We start from the raw sequence: 13,337 nt of genomic DNA on the forward strand, positions 1-13,337 counted from the left end.
ACTACAAAGGTCCTAGGCTAAGTCAATGGTTTTCAAAGAGTATTTCCACGGACCACCAGCAGCAGCATCGCCTGCAAACTTGTAAGACATGCAAACTCTTGTCCCTAGCCCAGAATTAGATTACCTGGTGATGGGGACCATGGTATCTGCGCGTGACCAGACTTCCAGGTGATGCTGATGTCCTCCAAGTGTGAGAACTGTCTTCTTGGGTGAACTTGCAATTTCCCAGTCTTCTGCTCAGTCTCCTTGAATGCACGTGTTTTGCATGATCAATTCTACTCCCCCACTGAGGAAACAGGCAGTCATAAGGGGAGTGGAATGTAAATATTAAATTTCTGTAAGGGTGAAACAAGGTAACTTTAAGGCAAGGAAACTGATGCCCTGCCTAGTTTTAGAACTAGACTGGGATTAGACCTGGGTCCTCAGCATGTTACTAAATTAGGACTTGCTTCCAAGCAAGTTATTCATGTCCTTCTGTCCAGTTCCATATTCTTAAAATAATGTTAAAGTGCTTTTGGCTCCAATTACAGAAGATCCAAATAAGGACTGACTTAAAACATGAAGTCATGGATTGTTTATTTCAAAAGAAGCTTGTAAGTGGGTAGTCCCCATTGATTCAGCTGCTCAGAGATATCTTCAAGGATATTATTGCTATTATTCATTCATCCATTCGAAGAATATTTATGGAGTGCCTAGTGTGCATTTGTTCTATGAGGCCCCTCTGTAGATACAAAAGTAAATCTGATCCATTCCTGAAAGGGAGGATTATGCCATACAAATATATGGGCTTTATGAACATGCAACTAAGTCCTATAAAACAATTCTGCTTGCTAAATCTGCATACTTCATGCTTATCTCTCTTTAGATTTTGCTAAAATTTACAGGCATGAACGGTAACTTTCCTTAAGCTGTGGGCCACGATCAAGATCAAGCTTTACCAACAACTGTTCTAAATGCTTCTTTTCTGATGTAGGTGACAGATCATGCAGATGCGAAACATGTCATTGCCCAATTCCATGAATGGCAGGCGGGAACTGGACTGATCCTTTCTCGAGCTCGGAAACTTCCCATCGCTACAATATTTACCACTCACGCCACACTGCTTGGGAGGTATCTCTGTGCAGCAAACATTGATTTCTACAACCATCTCGATAAGGTAAATAGTTCTCCCTCCTTCCTCGCCCTCACCACCTTTCTTTTCTCATCCTTGAAGCTGAAGGATGAGAAGTATTGATCTTTACATTTCATCTGCCAGCCAGATGGCAGAAATGCCCTTTTAACTAATCAATATTCATGACAAAGCCTCCCCTGAGGTGACAGAGAGTTGCTGCCGTTTAACTTTGTCAGAGTGCAGTAGAGCATAGTGGTGACAGGGCAGATGCGTGTCTGCTTTGGAACAATAGATCCAAGATCCGAAGAGGCATAAGCCGGTGTGAGAGGCTTGGACTCCTGTGTATCCTGAAGAAGAGGAAACACTGTGAGGATGCTGGGTCCACACACCGCCGTGAGCGGCAGCTGCAGACCAATCTAGGCATACAACTTGCCCTATGCGGCTCCCTCTCTCCTTCAAGTGAATAAATGGTCAGATTTCTCCTGTAACTCCACGAGGTGTAGGTGGAGTCGGTGTGGGGGTCGAGTAAGACAGCTATTTAAAACAGGGATGTGGGTCCTTGGGTACCAAACATTTGGGTTTCCTTATCTTAGAAGACTGCCCAACTCTATGACCAAAGACATTCAGTTTTGACTTTTTCTTTTATTTGCTGACAGTTAAATCAGATTAATAAAAATATATCGTTTGTATCATCATGTCAGTAATATCAACAAAGCATTTGAGTACCCGAATGTCAGGGTTTTACAGATTTGGTATCTATACTGCCAATCAAATCAACCTAGCATTTTAGGGTTCCATTTACTGTCAGGAAAATTAGGAAGTTGGAAAGTTGATTTCTAAAGACTTTCCCAGTTTAAAAAAGTTCTAGGATTCTAGAAACAGAATATGTGCGTGTGTGTGTGTGTGTGTGAGAGAGAGAGAGACAGAGTGTTTGTAATACATGAACATTTAGATAATGATAGTGGAAAGCTGTCCTACAATTCTGAAGACACTTTGAGTGCAGGAAAGTTCTTTCTGACAAACTTTAACATTTGCAAAGCAGTGTGTGGTCCTAAAGAGAGCTTTCCTGTAAAAAGGTCAGCCTAACCTAAAGGTCACACTGTAAACATAAGATTTACCTTTAAAATAAAGTCACCGAGGAATTCAGAAATCAGATCAAGGAAATTTCCTAACGGTATATGATAATGGTAGACTAATAAGGGCAAACTAGTGATCTGTGATAGCTCAGCAACCTTGTGTCCCAGAAAAGAGCAGACTTTGATTTTTGTGAAAGAGAATATATTGGAGAGGCATATCAAATATTTTACTTCAGAATATCTAAGACCATTATATAGTAACAACTAATAAAAACAACTAATAAAATTCATCACATATTAAAAGTTGTTTTTAAGTAACAAATGGTTATAGTGTATAGTTACATATTACAATTTTATTCTTTGGATAGAAGGTCAGTATTTATATCATACTATCCTCAAAATGCATCTCCCCAGCTTAAAGCTCTTCACTCATTGAAATATGTGAGCTTAGTCGGCCCCAGCCCATCTTTCTAGTAAAATATCCTGCCCAGCAGAGTGACTAGTAGATCACAAGTAGTTAAGAACTAGATTTTGCGTGAAACTCATAATCATTTTTCACAGAAAAGGCCCCCATAATAATTTTCTTTTTTTTAAAAGATTTTATTTATTTATTTGACAGAGACAGACACAGCGAGAGTGGGAACACAAGCAGGGGGAGTGGGAGAGGGAGAAGCAGGCTTCCCATGGAACAGGGAGCCTGATGCGGGGCTCGATCACGGGACCCTGGGATCATGATCTGAGCCGAAGGCAGACGCTTAAGGACTGAGCCACCCAGGCCCCCCTCCCCGTAATCATTTTCTACAGCAGATCCCCCCACTCTATGCTTACAGTAGGTTTAGAATCTGGATGTCATATAATAAGAAGTTATAAGCATGAAAAGTTTTCAAAAGTTTAACATAAGAAATGAGTCATAATTTGGTCTCTGATGCAAGACCCGGAATCAGTTGTTAATGTGGGAGTAATGTAGGGGTAACGCTCTGGCTGATGTGGGGGTAATGCTCTGGCTCAGGCAAATAAACATAGGGGAAGAATAGGAACAAGAATTAAAGTATCCGACTTTTATAAAAATAGAAAGAGTAGAATTATTTTACTCAAATACTAGTTGCCAACTGAAAACGTGTTTGGTTAATAGCCAATTCACAGGACTTTGATGTTGGTTTAAGTTTTTAGTTAAATTTGTTAACTAAAATAGCATTTCAACCATTTTCAACCAGGGTATGAATCTTCTGAGACTCTCCAAGAAGATATTTTTTAAAGATTTTATTTATTTATTTATTTATTTGAAAGAGAGAGAGAGAGAGAGTGAGAGTGCAAGCAGGGGAGGGGAAGCCGAGTCCCTGCTGAGCGAGGAGACCAATGAGGAGCTCAAAGCAGGGCTCCGTGAGGGGTTCCATACAGGGCCTCCACACAGGGCTCAATCCCACAACCCCGAGATCCTGACCTGAGCCGAAACCAACAGTCGGCCCCTTGACTGACTCAGCCACCCGGGCGCCCCTTCAGGAAGATATTTCCAAATTCGTTCTATGGGTCCAGCCATTGATTGATTTTCCCCTCAACTATAATGGTTACATAACTACTGCTTTAATAAAAAAAAGAAGGCCATTGATTTTCTTATGCTTTGGCCTCTTTTTCCTTGATGGCTTCAAGGTCTCCTGGGTGGAAATGTAAGGACAGTGCTGTCTGGGATGAAAAAACTGTGAAGGAACCCATACACGATTGCTTGATGGATTTTAACTCTTTCATCTGACCAAGTTTTTAGCTCATAACCTTTAGTCATAGGGTAATCCTCCTCTGTCACTGGATTGTGCTTTATTGACTAATATATACTTTGCCTCATTTTTGTTCTTTTGTACATGTTTTACTGAATTCAACAAAAAGTAATGAGATACATGAAAATGTAGGAAAGTAAGATCCATTGTCAAAACAACCAGGGCCAGATATGTCCTAGATGTTGGAATTACTGGACAGAGATTTTATAGTTTTTTTAAAGGTTTTATTTATTCATTTGAGAGAGAGAGAGAGCGAGAGTGAGGGAGCACGCAAACGGGGGTGGGGAGGGGCAGAGGGAGAAGGAGAAGCAGACTCCCCACTGAGCAGGGAGCCAGATGGGGTTCCATCTCAGGACCCTGAGGTCATGACCTGAGCCGAAGGCAGATGGTTAATCAACTTGAGCCACCCAGGCACCCCCCAGACAGAGATTTTTAACAGACTATCACATACATGTGGGAAAGTGGACAACCTGTATAAACACTTAGGGTTGCTGTAAACCACAGGTGTGGCCATGCATACAGCAGTCTGGGAAGTAAGGGGCCCCATGAGACCAGGAAAAGGCACATGCCTGTCTTCATGGAGACTTTTCATGGGTTCTCCAGGCCTCTGCTGTCCTCCCCTTAAATATCTTCATACTTGGTTTTCTCATTTAGAAATCCTGTCTTCTTATCTCTAAATGTCCAGATGTTAAATGTCATCCCATATATGAAATTTTATTACTCTCTGCAATAACCACAACAGCAATAGTAGTAACAATAGCTAAAGTTACAGTGCCAGGCACTTTTCTAAACATCTGACGTGTGTTATCTCATTTAATCTTCACAAAAGTTCAGTAACATAGGAAACATTTCATACTTTTTCCAGAGATATCTTTCCTAAGTATAGGCTGTCTTTACCATATGTTTAAATGAACCCCTTCGGTGCTTTCCATTGTACGTAGGACAAAGGCCAACTTTCTAGCCTTGTCTATCATCTTATTATCCTATAGTCACATCAGATGTGATTTCCTGCACATGCTATTTGACTTAATATATGTGTTCTTTAGAGCAGCTAATTTTTCAATCCAAATAGGCTTTCCCCAAATTAAACTTTCATGTCCCAGTCCAAATGCCATTTTATTTATCCAATCAATTTGGAGGTACAAAAGTTAATAAGTCATGGTCCTTGCCCTTGAAAATCTTACGCTCTGGAGGTGATAATGACAATACGAACACTTGCATAGTATGAGATACGTTTCCCTATTCTCAGCCAGTGAATCAGTCCCTCTCTGATCCTATGCCTTCCTCAGGCACTTACTCATTTCTGCCTAATTTTAACCTGTTTTCTCACTAATTTATAAGCTCGTTGAAGGCCACAGAAACAAACAAATGTTGGTTGAATGAGAGATTTGGTTGAATAAATACCAGCCAAATAAAGCTTTTAGGAAAACTTCAGCTGATCCAAGAATGCCATATAGAGCCCTGCTTCAAACTTTTTCAGAGAAATATTACAACTATTATTGTCAAGAAAGAATGCCTTAGGACTTTCTTTGTTGTAATCTTTAGAATCATCTAATGAGTGTTTTTCAGTATTTTCCTCTATATGGCTCAGTAATTATTGGGACTGACTTGTTAGTGGAGCTGGAGTCTAAAGGATATAAAAGCAGGAGAGTGCACAAGCTTGGAGTCGGACTAATCTGGGATCAGTTCAGGGTGCTAAGACACTTAATAGGAATGTGATCTCGGGCAAGTGTCCTAACTTCTACAAGCTTCAATTTTCCCCTCCATGAACTGAAGACAAAATACAAGCCTCAGTGGTTTATGAGGATTAAATATGATATGTGCTTAGAAGAGAGCCCGATGCATAGTGTTGAGATTCTAATAATCTTTATTATGGAAAGCATCCTGCTAATATAATGCCAAAAACTTTATATACTTTTCTCTCTTAAACACTGCTAGTTTAATCTACAGCTATGTGAGAGATAACAATATTCAGCAACTAAGCAAAATGGCAAAAGCCCACAACTGTAGCCAACTAATTGATTGGTGCTTGGCATGTTGGTTTTTAAAGTTTTTTTTTTAAGTTAAGATACCCAGAATAATGGATGATTGCACAATCTAACACACCATCCAGTTAAAGTAACTGTACACTCCCTTGAAATTATACATTTGTGAGAGTTATACAACCCTGGAAAAGCATTTGTCTCTTCTCTTTGTTGGGTATCTTTTAAGTGAATTAGGAGTGATAATAATTATCCTTATTTTCAGTATTGAGCTTAATGTCAGTTTTGTTTCTTTGTTTATGGAGAAAATATGATAAGGACCATGGGGAAAGGAATTAGCTCAATATTTGTAAGATGTAAGGTGAGTAAATATAATTAAAATACCAAAAAATTATGAATTCTAGTAATTATAGCAAAGTAGAAAAATTTACTTAGGGGATTAAATAGCAGTTTAGAAGCAGAAATGAAGTGAAAAATACCTTTTTTTAAAAGATTTTATTTATTTTTCTGCCAGAGAGGGAGCGTGGGAGAGAGAGAGCACAAGCAGGCGGAGCGGCAGGCAGAGGGAGAAGCAGGCTCCTCATTGATCAAGGAACCTGATGTGGAATTCGATCCTGGAACCCTGGGATCATGACCCAAGCCCAAGGCAGACGTTTAACCGACTGAGCCACCCAGGTGTCCCTGAACAATACTTTTTTTTTTTTTAATTTTTTATTGTTATGTTAATCACCATATATTACATCATTAGTTTTTGGTTGAACAATACTTTTTAAAGCATGAGTAGCAGTGGGGGGGAGCGAGAAGCAAGATGGTGGAGGAGTAGGAGACCTAAATTTCGTCTGGTCCCAGGAATTCAGCTGGATAGGGATCAAACCATTCCGAACACCTACGAACTCAACAGGAGATCGAAGAGGAGAGTAGCAACAACTCTCTGAACAGAGAAGCGACCACTTTCTGGAAGTTAGGATGTTTGGAGAAGTGAATCCAAGGCAATATTTGAGAAGATAGATGGCAGGGGAGGGGGCCTCTGTCCACTGCTTCTGGCAAGTGATAGAGCCGCAGAGCACAAAATCGGAACTTTTAGAAGTCGGCTCCACTGAGGGACATTGCTCCAGTGGCTAAGTGGGGGGTGGGACCCTCGTGGGACAGTGTGGTCTCAGGACCCTCGGGGTCACAGAAAGACTGGGGGTGCCTGAGTGTGGCAGAGCTCCCAGGTATTGGAGCAGGGAAGTCGGCTGCAGAGACGGAGCCGAAGTGCAGGCTCACAGCTCGGGGTTGCCATAAACTGTGATCGGTGACACAGTTGGGCCACTGCTCCTCCAGCAGGGACCCAACAAGCAGCAGATCCGGGGAGACTCCCCTCTCTCCCACAGGAGGAGCAGCGCGGGAGCACACCACAGGGTTCTGCTGGGTTTGGAGACTCCACAAGGGGTCGGGTGCCAGAGATAGAAATGCTCAGATCACAGGCTGGGTGAGCATGGAGTGCGGCTGGAGACTGGGGAGACGGGAGTGACTGACTGCTTTTCTCTGGGGGCACACTGAGGAGTGGGGCTCTGAGTTCTCGGCTCCTCCGGGGCGGAGATTGGGAGGCTGCAATTTTCACTCTTGTTCTCCAAAAGCTGTATGGAAAGCTTTCAGGGAACAAAAGCTCCTGAGAGCAAACCCGAGCAGATCACTTAGCCCGGATGGCAAGGACAGGGCAATCCCGCCTCCGGCAAAGACATTTGGGAAGCACGGCAACAGGCCCCTCCCCCAGAAGATGGGCAAGAATAGCCAGCCAAGACCAAGTTTACTGATCAATGAGAATGGCAAAACCTCAGAGCTAGGAGAATACAGCGCATAGAATTCTTGGCTTTTTCCCCCCTGATTCTTTAGTCTTTCAAAGTTAATTTTTTAAATTTTCTTTTTCTATTTTTTTTAATTTTTCTTTTTCCATTTTCAACCAACATCTTATCAATCCCTTTTTTTTAAAAGATTTTATTTATTTATTTGAGAGAGAGAGAATGAGAGATAGAGAGCACAAGAGGGAAGAGGGTCAGAGGGAGAAGCAGACTCCCTGCTGAGCACGGAGCCCGATGCGGGACTCGATCCCGGGACTCCAGGATCATGACCTGAGCTGAAGGCAGTCGCTTAACCAACTGAGCCACCCAGGTGCCCCTATCAATCCCTTTTTAAAAAATCTTTTTTATTTTTCATTTTTAGAGTCATATTCTATCCCTTCATAATAGTTAACCTTATTTTTGGTATATATATAAGTTGTTCTCTCTTTAAAATTTTGGGATACAGTTTTTTCTAACAGACCAGAATATACCCTAAATCTCTAGTATATGACTTTGTTCTAGTCTCCTGCCTGATCACATTCTCTGCCCCCCCTTTTTTTCTTTTTCAATTCCTCTTCTTTCTTTTTTCAGCCAGCTCCTTTTCTTATTAACTCCTTTTATAAAATCTTTTATAATTTTCATTTTTATAATCATATTCCATTCATTGTATTTACCCTTATTTTTGTACATATATGTTTTTTTTTCTTTAAAACTTTGGGAGGCACTTTTGTCTAACAGACCAAAATATGCCCAAAATCTAGTGTGTGGCACTGATCTATGCACCAGCTGGATCATATTTGATCATATTCTTTTTTTTTTAATCTTTTTTCTTTTATCTTTTTTCTTTCTTTCCCTTTCTTTTCCCCCAGTTTCAGGTCTCTTCTGATTTGTTTAGTGTATATTGTTCTGGGGTCATTGTTACCCTGTTAGCATTTTGTTCTCTCATTCATCTGTTGTCCTCTGGACAAAATGACAGGATGGAAAAAAATCACATCAACAAAAAGAACGATAGGCAGTACCGACTGCCAGGGACCTAATCAATACGGACATTAGTAAGATGTCAGAACTAGAGTTCAGAATGATGATTTTAAAAATACTAGCTGGGCTTGAAAAAAGCATGGAAGATATTAGAGAAACCCTTTCTGGAGAAATAAAAGAACTAAAATCTAACCAAGTTGAAATCAAAAAGGCTATTAATGAGGTGAAATCAAAAATGGAGGCTCTAACTGCTAGGATAAATGAGGCAGAAGAGAGAATTAGTGATATAGAAGACCAAATGATGGAAAATAAGGACGCTGACAAAAAGAGAGATAAACAACTACTGGATCACGAGGGCAGAATCGAGAGATAAGTGATATCATAAGATGAAACAATATTAGAATAATTGGGATCCCAGAAGGAGAAGAAAGAGAGAGAGGGGCAGAAGGTATATTGGAGCATATTATAGCAGAGAACTTCCCTAATTTGGGGAAGGAAACAGGCATCAAAATCCAGGAGGCACAGAGAACCCTCCTCAAAATCAATAAAAATAGGTCAACACCCTGACATCTAATAGTAAAACTTACGAGTCTCAGAGACAGAGAAAATCCTGAAAGCAGCTCAGGAGAAGAGATCCGTAACCTACAATGGTAGAAACATTACATTGGCAACAGACCTATCCACAGAAACCTGGCAGGCCAGAAAGGACTGGCATGATATATTCAGAGCACTAAATGAGAAAAATATGCAGCCAAGAATACTATATCCAACTAGGCTCTCATTGAAAATAGAAGGAGACATAAAAAGCTTCCAGGACAAACAAAAACTAAAGGAATTTGCAAACAGGAAACCAGCCCTACAAGAAATATTGAAAGGGGTCTTCTAAGCAAAGAGAGAGCCTAAAAGCAGCATAGACCAGAAAGGAACAGAGACAATATACAGTAACAGTCACCTTACAAGCAATACAATGGCACTAAATTCATATCTTTCAATAGTTACCCTGAATGTAAATGGGCTAAATGCCCCAACAAGAGACATAGGCTATCAGATTGGATTAAAAAACAAGACCCATCGATATGCTGTCTGCAAGAGACTCATTTTAGACCCAAAGACACCTCCAGATTGAAAGTGAGGGGGTGAAAAACCATTTTCCATGCTAATGGACACCAAAAGAAAGCTGGGGTGGCAATCCTTATATCAGACAAATTAGATTTTAAAAGAAAGACTGTAATAAGAGATGAGGAAGGCCACTATATCCTACTTAAAGGGTCTCTCCAACAAGAAGATCTAACAATTGTAAATATCTATGCCCCTAACATGGGAGCAGCCAAGTATATAAGCCAATTAATAACAAAAGCAAAGAAACACATCTACAATACAATAATAGTGGGGGACTTTAACACCCCCCCTCACTGAAATGGACAACCCATCTAAGCAAAAGATCAACAAGGAAATAAAGACTAAATGATACACTGGACCAAATGGACTTCACAGATATATTCAGAACATTCCATCCCAAAGCAACAGAATACACATTCTTCTCTAGTGCCCATGGAATATTCTCCAGAATAGATCACATCCTAGGTTACAAGTCAGGTCTCAACAGGTACCAAAAGATTGGGATCATTCCCTGCATATTTTCAGACCACAATGCTTTGAAACTAGAACTCAATTACAAGAAGAAAGTTCTTCTGAGAAAGAACTCAAATACATGGAGGCTAAAGAGCATCCTACTAAAGAATGAATTGGTCAACCAGGAAATTAAAGAAGAATTTAAAAAATTCATGGAAACCAATGAAAATGAAAACACAACTGTTCAAAATCTTTGGGATGCAGCAAAGGCGGTCCTAAGAGGAAAGTATATAGCAATACAAGCCTTTCTCAAGAAACAAGAAAGGTCTCAAATACACAACCTAACCCTACACCTAAAGGAGCTGGAGAAAGAACAGCAAAGAAAGCCTAAACCCGGCAGGAAAAGAAAAATAATAAAGATTAGAGCAGAAATCAATGAAATAGAAATCAAAAGACAGTAGAACAGATCAACGAAACTAGGAGATGGTTCTTTGAAAGAATTAATATGATTGCTAAACCCCTGACCAGACTTATCAAAAAGAAAAGAGAAAGGACCCAAATAAATAAAATCATGAATGAAAGAGGAGAGATCACAATCAACACCAAAGAAATACAAACAATTATAAGAACATATTATGAGCATCTATATGCCAGCAAATTAGATAATCTGGAAGAAATGGATGCATTCCTAGAGATGTATCAACTACCAAATGGATGAATTCCTAGAGATGTATCAACTACCAAAATTGAACCAGGAAGAAATAGAATACCCGAACAGACCTATAACCACTAAGGAAATTGAAGCAGTAATCAAAATCTCCCAACAAACAAAAGCCCGGGCCAGATGGCTTCCGGGGAATTCTACCAAACATTTAAAGAAGAATAAATACTATCCTTCTGAAACTGTTACAAAAAATAGAAATGGAAGGAAAACTTCCAAACTCGTTTTATGAGACCACCATTACCTTGATTCCCAAACCAGACAAAGACCCCATCAAAAAGGAGAATTATAGACGAATATCCTTGATGAACATGGATGCAAAAATTCTCACCAAAATACTAGCCAATAGGATCCAACAGTACAGTAAAAGGATTATTCACCACAACCAAGTGGGATTTATCCCTGGGCTGCAAGGTTGGTTCAACATCCGCAAAACAATCAATGTGATACAATACATTAATAAAAGAAAGAACAAGAACCATATGATCCTCTTAATAGATGCAAAAAAAGCATTTGGCAAAGTACAGCATCCATTCTTGATTAAAACTCTTCAGAGTATATGGATAGAGGGTACATACCTCAATATCATAAAAGCCATCTATGAAAAACACACAGCGAGTATCATTCTCAATGGGGAAAAACTGAGAACTTTCCCCCTAAGGTCAGGAACACGGCAGGGATGTCCACTCTCACCACTGCTATTCAGCATAGTACTAGAAGTCCTAGCCACAGCAATCAGAAAACAAAAAGAAATAAAAGGCATCCGAATTGGCAAAGAAGTCAAACTCTCACTCTTTGCAGGTGATATGATACTTTATGTGGAAAACCCAAAAGACTCCGCCCCAAAACTGCTAGAACTCATACAGGAATTCAATAAAGTGGCAGGATATAAAATCAATGCACAGAAATCAGTGGCATTTATATACACCAACAACAAGACATAAGAAAGAGAAATTAAGGAGTCCATCCCATTTACAATTGCACCCAAAACCATAAGATACCTAGGAATAAATCTAACCAAAGAGGCAAAAAATCTGTACTCAGAAAACTATAAAATACTCATGAAAGAAATTGTGGAACACACAAAGAAGTGGAAAAACGTTCTATGCTCATGGTTTGGAAGAACAAATATTGTGAAGATGTCAATGCTACCTACAGCAATCTACACATTTAACACAATCCCTATCAAAATACCATCAACTTTTTTCAAAGAAATGGAACAAATAATCCTAAAATTTGTATGGAACCAGAAAAGACCCCGAATAGCCAGAGGAGTGTTGAAAAAGAAAAGCAAAACCGGTGGCATCACAATTCCAGATTTCAAGCTCTATTACAAAGCTGTAATCATCAAGACAGTATGTTACTGGTATAAAAACAGACACATAGATCAGTGGAACAGAATAGAGAGCCCAGAAATGGACCCTCAACTCTATGGTCAACTAATCTTTAACAAAGCAGGAAAGAATGTCCAATGGAAAAAAGACAGTCTCTTCAACAAATGATTTTGGGAAAATTGGACAGCCAGGTGCAGAAGAATGAAACTGGACCATGTCCTTACACCACACACAAAAATAGACTCCAAATGGTTGAAATACCTCAATGTGAGACAGGAGTCCATCAAAATCCTAAAGGAGAACACAGGCAGCAACCTCTTCGACCTCAGCCACAGCAACTTATTCCTAGAAACATCACCAAAGGCAAGGAAAGCAAGGGCAAAAATGAACTATTGGGAGTTCATCAAGATAAAAAGCTTTTGCACAGCAAAAGAAACAGTCAACAAAACCAAAAGACAACCGACAGAATGGGAGAAGATATTTGCAAATGACATATCAGATAAAGGGCTAGTATCCAAAATCTATAAAGAACTTATCAAACTCAACACCCAAAGAACAAATGATCCAATCAAGAAATGGGCAGAAGACATGAACAGACATTTTTCCAAAGAAGACATCCAAATGGCCAACAGACACATGAAAAAGTGCTCAACATCGCTCAGCATCAGGGAAATCCAAATCAAAATCTCAATGAGATACCACCTCACACCAGTCAGAGTGGCTACAATTAACAAGTCAGGAAATGACAGATGTTGGCGAGGATGTGGAAAAAGGCTAACCCTCCTACACTGTTGGTGGGAATGTAAGCCAGTGCAGCCACTCTGGAAAACAGTATGGAGGTTCCTCAAAAAGTTGAAAATAGAGCTACCATATGACCCAGCAATTGCACTCCTGGGTATTTACCCCAAAGATAAAAATGTAGGGATCCGAAGGTGTACGTGCACCCCGATGTTTATAGCAGCAATGTCCACAAT

At 40.0% G+C, this 13,337-nt stretch overlaps 1 protein-coding gene across 1 annotated transcript in view; it reads left to right on the forward strand.

Annotated features, from left to right (window-relative positions):
• Positions 1-13,337, forward strand: part of GYS2 (glycogen synthase 2) — a 68,709-nt gene that overhangs the window by 15,351 nt on the left and 40,021 nt on the right. Inside the window, exon 4 of the mRNA XM_027594045.2 lies at positions 974-1,156. Within this exon, the coding sequence (XP_027449846.2) occupies positions 974-1,156 (183 nt within the window). The remainder of the gene's footprint in view (positions 1-973; positions 1,157-13,337) is intronic.

Source organism: Zalophus californianus, chromosome 9 (genome assembly GCF_009762305.2).
Source record: "Zalophus californianus isolate mZalCal1 chromosome 9, mZalCal1.pri.v2, whole genome shotgun sequence".
Lineage (NCBI taxonomy): Eukaryota > Metazoa > Chordata > Mammalia > Carnivora > Otariidae > Zalophus > Zalophus californianus.